A 7,402-nucleotide genomic window follows, 5' to 3' on the forward strand; every position below is an offset into this window, starting at 1 on the left:
ACTCACACTAGCAGAAATAATAGAGATAAGAAAGAGGAATAGTTAGTTTTGCAGATGTCTAACTCAAGGCCGCAGAGACTGGGAAAATTTTCTCACAGGCGTATGGGAACTTTTCTAATTGTAACGGCTAGAGAAGGGAGGGGTGGGAGGAATACTAGGGAGTTAACAGACAGAGGCTTACATAGAAACTGCTTGAAGTATAAAAAGGTAAAAGTTATTTGTATTTGTTGCACTGGATTTGAGACATGCTGGTCTCCTAGTGTCATTTCAGAGCTCTGGAATAAACTTGGCTTGCTTTCTCCCCTCGGTGTCTTTATTGGTGCTAAGCACACCGGGCCAACGGACCCTTTGAAGTCCGCCTCGAGCCCCTCAGGCGGTGACAGTACTGTACAAAGATATAGTAAACAGTCCCTGCCCCAAAAGCTTACAGTATAAAATATGTTGGATGTTTGATTTAAAAATACACACATGAATATAAACAAATTTCAACATTAACCTTTTTATGCCATGTCCCTTTTGCATTCCAGGACCATGGCCTCATGAATGCATTTCCGTTATCTCCTAAAGAGGAGCAGAACATAGGTTGTACATCCATGTGAGCCCACTAAGATATATTGCTACAGTTTGCCAGAAAGATTCTTGAACAGTAGCAATCCCTGAGGCTAGTCTGGATCCTTCTATAAGATATGGAAAAAGGCAGGTATGTAGATACCATGGGAGGAGTCTGGACTCTACGGGTAAAGGGACCATTGAACCCCCCACCCCCGCATGTACTGTATTTAGCACCAATCACTAGCTCCAGATCTGAGCTCCAGAGTCCTATACGGGTATGTCACAAGAACATATTTAAACTTTACATTTTTTGTTGAATTTGGGAAGTTTCCTTTCTGGTATTTAGTAACTATTACAAAATGCAAGAAAAGAAACCTGACAGATATGACAGCTATAAAACCTAAACCTCATGGTATTTGTATATAAGTCTATGTTTCACAGACGATGGGGATAGGCTAACAAGTTTGCAGGCACAGAAAACCCCCAAGGTGTTTGCTCTGTGCCTCACTGTTCTTTAAATCACAAAGGATCACCGAATAGATACTTCACAAAGGGCTGTGTAATTGGGCCATGGGGCACCCTGTAGCTTTTAAACCAAGTAGACCCACTGACTGATCCCCATCTGATCCTCATAGCCTGCAGCTGCATACTGTGCAATCTGTCACAATTAGCACAGGAGGCCCCAGTTTAATAAGTTGGGGAGGTCCTTTTATCTGAATATGCAATTCCCCTGATCTGGGATATACATATATCTAGATATAGATATAGATACACACACGAAAATGTTCACTTCGGAGCCCTTTCAAAAGTAACCACCTAAGAGCAGCTACTCCTGGTCTAGAGGAGACATAACCGCTAGATTCCCAAAAGATTGCACATCAGCCAGGGTACAAGTCTAGGCAGCTTGCAGACTATCTCTGTATGGTCTCACACCTCATTCCACCCCATCTCCAAAACGCCTTCGCGTGCTCCATAGGCCACGGAGCAGGCCTGGTGCAATGCAGTGCAGTATGTGAAGTAACTTCTGCTACAATGAGTAACCTATCTGTACACTGGAAGTGGTCTGCAAGATACAATACTTATGGAGCAGCCATGAGAACCTCTGTTTAATATCGGGACCAAGAGTCATATGAGCTCCCTTTGCCATGCATCACAAATCCATTGGTTCATATGCATTCTTTTTTAATAGACTTACAACGTATGTCTGAGTTGAGCTATGTATTTTCTCCACGTATTTCTCCTTCAGGAACACATTTCACGCAATGATTCCCAAATTGATCCTTCTACACAACAACATCAGGAAAACTGTGTAATTCCCCTGCCAGTTATGTACAATTTTTAAAGGGTCTATTCTGAAATATGGATCTTTCCTTTTCCATTTATTGGAAATATGAGCCCTGCCCATCATCACAGCAAAGAGTGGGTTAATAACCATTTTAATCAAATAAATTAATCTCCTTTATCTCAAACCTCTGACCCTGAGTAAAAAGCTTTGATAGGGCCAATAATACAGCCTTTATAGCTCCTCACTGTGGAGGCTGTTAAAAAATCTTATATGCTAGTAAAGTAGTTATAAGTCTGATGATAGTTGTTTTAAATGGGCATCAAGCCACCAGACAGTTCTGTTCTAATTAAAAGTTATGTGCTGGATTTTAGAGAAGTTTAGCCAAAATACAGCTTTATCCACATGTCTTTGTTGAGCCATTTGCTGTGCATTTTTATAGTACATTTATAGGCAGATATATTTGTAGAGGATTTAGCTAAAGTATACAACACTACAGAATCAATGGGTTTACTTTGTTGGTCCTTAACGCCAGATAGATTGTTGCCAGGCAGGGGCACTTTCTCCACTAAATATCTGCATCTGATTCTAAAATACCTTTAAAAAATATCCGTGTAACCTTATCATTGCCAGACAGTAAACATACTTTTATAGAGATTAAGTTCACAAAAAATAATTTCAGACTATCCAGCCCTGCAGTAAAGCAAATTAAGAAGCTAGCATGTGAAGCATACTGCACTTGAAGAAGCGCAGTTTGAAATCTGCATCACTGACTAGATTGAAACTGCATTCACAGGAGAATTGCATCCCTCAGTGTGTTTTTGCTCTTTGAAGTAGTTCTGTTCTGAGATAGAGAAAAATTTTGAATAACCATGCACCAGTGAGATGATGCATGCCAGTAGAATAGATCAAAAGCTTCAATTGACTAGTCTATGCCTTAAGCAAGTTCTAGAGTGGTTAATTGTTTCCAAAAAATGAGTGTTCCTGGGCAAAATGCAAGAGAGAGCATTTCATCATACAACTTACACTGCCTAAAATTCACATTTTGCTTATTTTAAAATGGTTTCAAAGACAGAGTTATTTTTGTCTCCACCAATTTCTTAGTGAGTTTAAGGTCTGCTATATTATTTTTTATTATTTCCTTGATAATTTGTGGTGAACTTTCTACAAGTGAAAGACTGGAGAGATAAAAGAGTAAAGAAAGCAATATTTACAAAATTAGGGCCTGATCCAGCCAACAACTTAGGCCAAGATCCTAAAAGTATTTAGTCGCCTAACTCCCATTGAAATCACCTAAATACCTTTGAGGATCTGCACCTTACTTATCATAGTCTACACTACTGTCAGTAGTCCCATTAAAGTCAATCCTGAAGATATGCATGGTTGTAAGTACTACTCCTGACATTAAGTGCTTGCATGATTGTGCCTGTGTTTTTAAATTTACTTTATCATCAGGAAATGTGAAACATTCTTTAAATATTTTCTACAAAAAGTTAGTATTAATTCATCCATATATCTGCTTGTTCTATTTAAGGAATGATTCTTGACAAATTTACATACAAAGGAACAAACATGGAAAAATTGGCAAAAGCAGCATTATCATATTAGTGTATTCTAGCCAACAGCAACCCTACACACAGCTCAAGATTTCTCTTGCTTCCGTATTTGTGCAGACAGAAAGGGTGTGTCATAGGGGTGTGTCATTACCAGGCATAGGGGTGTACTTGCAGACCACATACCCTGCCTGCTAGGGTTCGCAACATCCCTCTGTGACTCCTGTCATGAAGGGTCTGAGAAATGGAGGTTCTGTTGTATCCTGATGTGGCAGACCTTCAGGGTGTACCTAGCTCCCGGAAGGTAATGGGAGGAGTCAGAGTCATGGTGATCCACATTTCTCCTTTATGTTTTCTAGTATGTACTTATGCACACATGGGAACCCAGATTTGGCACAGAATCTTTATGAGCAAAATACTCCTGTCCGATTCACAGTGAAGCTCTTTGTTTCATATTCTGCATCCATGATGTCAACGGAAATTCCCAGTGCAGAATTGGTGGAAAATCGAAAACTGAGCTCTGCAGAGCAGAATGCAGAGGGTAACTTTGTTGAAAAACATTACTTATCTTTTAGGATGCTAGAAAACCTGTTAAAGTATCACTAATAAATGTCTCAGCTGATAGCAAACTCACATCTAGGAAAGCAAGCTTAGAGATCGGGTCTCACCTATGGGTGTGTGTTCATATCCAGTACTGGCACTCCGGAGGTACTACAAAAGGTTGCTGCTGTAATAAAAAGGGCTCTTTGGATGGGATAATAAGGAGGGTGGCGGGTTTGTGAGGGCAAGTATGTATCTCCCATTTTGCTCATTGCAAAAAGAATAGGGAATAGTTCTGGTGTCCTGACAGTTACTATGTTAAAAAAGGACAAGGTTGTGAACTCAGTTGCACGGGAGTACATATAGGGTTAACGTCTATGCCCAGCCCTGCTCATGAGCTAATGTTAAGTACACAATCTCAATTCTGCAATCCTGGTGGTTCAAAAACTCTCACTTTCTTCAAGGAAAGTTTTGTGTAAGTAATGTAGTAAAGGCTTTGAAGGAGCCATTGTAAAGGCTTTGAAGGAGCCATTGAAATTAAGTTAGTAACATGTATGATGAAAATTAGTTGATTATGTATTTAAACATACAAAGTAAAAATTATGCATTTTTGTGGGGGTTTTTTTTAATTTAACTGGTATACAATTTTGGCTCCTAAAGAGAACACTGTTGTGGATTCCCAAAATTAGTGTCCCACAATTAGTTTTGACCCCGACTTCTGATCTATGATTATAAAGCCCACTGAGTTATTTATGTGCTTGTTTCCAGACAAAAACTTCAGTGATTTTGAAAAAGAAAATCCTTCCACATTCATGAACAATTCAACAGCTCAGCATACATGAGCAATCCTAAAGTAACAAGTCATTGAGTGTACCTGATAGAGGGAATATTTTTTATATTTGCAACAAAACAGATTTCAGTTTCAAGATATCAATGCTTTAAAAATTGAGGGAATCATGAAAATTCTTTGATTGTCCTTTTTCATGGAAAGTAATCAAAAGTCAGTTTAAAAGGACTACATTACATGAATTGTGAAAGTCTATCTTAAATACATAAACATCCAGAGTTAAGGATAAAACTCCATCCTTAACCACTGGTGCCTAAATATTTCTGCATTTAAAAGTAAGTGGGTGTGATCACAATATCACATGTGCGGCAAGACCAAGACACAAGGGGATGAATTTCAGATAGAATCTCCTGGTATTTACAGATGTACACCAGGCTCTTAACTCTCTTTAAGGTAGTTTGTCCTGCTTTCATTCTCCTGTACTTTGATCATATCCTCCATTGAGATGAATTCCCCTATAATTCATAAAACTGGCAATAGATGATGGCTTGGCTCTGGAAGAAATGCTGATGAGCAACTGATTACTCTCAGCACTGACACCTTTTGTGCGTGTGTGTGTTCGCCATTATAATTTACAAATGGGCCACAGACCTTTATTCCTTAGTTCCACTGCACTGATTAAACAAACTCCTGCACAGCCCGAATTTCTAAAGCAGAGCAAAGCATGACATAAAATACACAGTGGAACTAGAAATTACAGGTACTGTATAAGTTAACCAGATCGAGGACACAGACATGTTCCTTATTGACATCTCCACACCTCTTCCATTATTTACAGTTATCTCACAGGTATCTCACTCCAGGAGGGTGGCGGGTTAGTGAGGGCAAGTATGTATCTCCCCACCCTTCTGTTATTTTCTTACAAATACCCATCATAACTTCCAAACTCGGTACCCTCAGTTTTTGGCCTCCAGACGAAACCCAGGCTGAGTCTGCAGAGAAAATCCTTTAAAACCTTTGCCTGCTAAACATTATACATGAACAGCTGCAATTCCTAATAAAAAAACCTTTGGAGGATGACAATAAGCATCTTTATGGCCACACTTCAGTACCTCCCTCCATATTTTAAAAGATTAAAATCCTGCAACCATTTTTAACAAAAAAAAACTTGTCAATTCACTGAGACAATTTTTTTTTTGTTAAGAGCTGATATGCCATCCAAAATGTGCAGATCCCTGCTTGCAATTTATCCCTGGCATTTTTTTCTTTGCAAGCACGAAAGATAATATGCAATGAATTTTCTATTCTGCAGATCCTTCTCTGGTTGCTTTCCTTCTCTCTCTCTTTTTGCAGTGATCTGAACACCTTTGCTTTGTTCCACCTCCTCCTCCTCCTCCCCCCCCTCCAGCTGTCCATCTTCCCAACCCTTGCAAATTCACTAGTTTTCGTGATCACTTTAGAATTAAGCCTCCTTCCCCAGTCCCAGCACCATAGCGGGAATATATAAATAACATTTCTTGTCTGTATAAAAGCATGCTTTTTTACCTTCTGGATAGTTTGCTGGGTGACCTCCCCTTTGCCTCTCGGGCGAGCAGAAGCAAAGGCAACCGACATGGTGGGGTTTTTTAATGTGTCTATAATATATTGCTCCTAGGCTCTAATAATATTGTTATTATCTGGCTGCTATTGCTGTGCAAAGATTCTCCGCAGTGCATGGGGAGGGGAGCCAGCGCAGATGGTACAATCTGTGCCCTGCAATGAGCCAGGGGCACTGCACCAAGAGCCTGCATGCACCACCCTCGCCCTGATGCCTCTGATCCCACTGCAAGGTGGGGAGCCAGCTGCTGAGATTTGGGGAGGAGGAGTAAAGTCATCCGAGTTGTCCCCCCCTCTTCCCCTCCTCCCCTTTGATCTGCACATGGTGCATCCCTGCTGCTGGGTTTCCTGTCGCAGGCCAACAGCATCTTTCTGCCTTTGCCAACAGCGGCCAAGTGCGTCAAGTGCGTAGGCAAAGAAGCAGGGTACGCCAAGCGCGTGGGGGAAACAGACCCCATGAAAAGTCAAGTGCATACGTCAAATGCGTACGGGAGGCAGACAGCGACTTGCTACGCCAAAGGCGTAGATCAGCGGCCTGGCGTTTCGAGTTGCCTGCGCTCCTCCTGCCAAGTGCGTACGTCAGGCTGAAGATCCGCCTACACATTTGGCGCAAGGGCCGCCGTCGGCGTGCCGGGGGAGCGGCGCGGCGCGGCCCCGGAAGCGGCGCGCGCAGGGCGGGGGGATGAGTGTGCTGTTTTGAGGGAGGGAGGTTGCTGGTTCCGGTCTGGGCAGCTCGGCGGGCCCCGGGAAAGCAGCGGGCCGGAGTCATGAGCTACGATCGGGCCATCACCGTCTTCTCGCCGGACGGCCACCTCTTCCAGGTGGAGTACGCGCAGGAGGCGGTGAAGAAGGGCTCCACCGCGGTGAGTGAGGGCCGCGCCGCGCCGCCTCGGGGAATGGCCGCCGCTCCTAGGGCCCAGGGCGGCGGGGCGAGCGTGGAGGGGGCGCCCGCGGGCAGGGCTCGAGCGGGGGGTGTGTGTGTGGAGAGATGGGGGTACCTGAGGGAGGGGGGTGGGGAGAAGAGGCCGGGAGCAGCAGTAGGGGCCCGAAGAGGGAAGGGGCCGGAGGCAGTAGTGGGGGGGGGGCTGAGGG

General features: G+C 43.0%; 2 protein-coding genes across 2 annotated transcripts in view; one reads left to right on the forward strand and one right to left on the reverse strand.

The window, feature by feature from the left end:
* Window positions 1-6,370, reverse strand: part of SS18L1 (SS18L1 subunit of BAF chromatin remodeling complex) — a 33,154-nt gene extending 26,784 nt beyond the window's left edge. The window contains exon 1 of the mRNA XM_024199025.2: window positions 6,260-6,370. Coding sequence (XP_024054793.2) covers window positions 6,260-6,328 — 69 coding nt within the window. The 5' untranslated portion in view covers window positions 6,329-6,370. The remainder of the gene's footprint in view (window positions 1-6,259) is intronic.
* A 626-nt stretch (window positions 6,371-6,996) lies between these two features.
* The window catches only part of PSMA7 (proteasome subunit alpha 7), an 8,316-nt gene continuing 7,910 nt past the window's right edge, over window positions 6,997-7,402 (forward strand). The window contains exon 1 of the mRNA XM_024199026.2: window positions 6,997-7,173. Coding sequence (XP_024054794.1) covers window positions 7,078-7,173 — 96 coding nt within the window. The 5' untranslated portion in view covers window positions 6,997-7,077. The remainder of the gene's footprint in view (window positions 7,174-7,402) is intronic.

The sequence above is a fragment of the Terrapene carolina genome, unplaced genomic scaffold (genome assembly GCF_002925995.2).
Source record: "Terrapene carolina triunguis isolate 2854851 unplaced genomic scaffold, T_m_triunguis-2.0 Scaffold130, whole genome shotgun sequence".
Taxonomy (NCBI): Eukaryota; Metazoa; Chordata; order Testudines; family Emydidae; genus Terrapene; species Terrapene triunguis.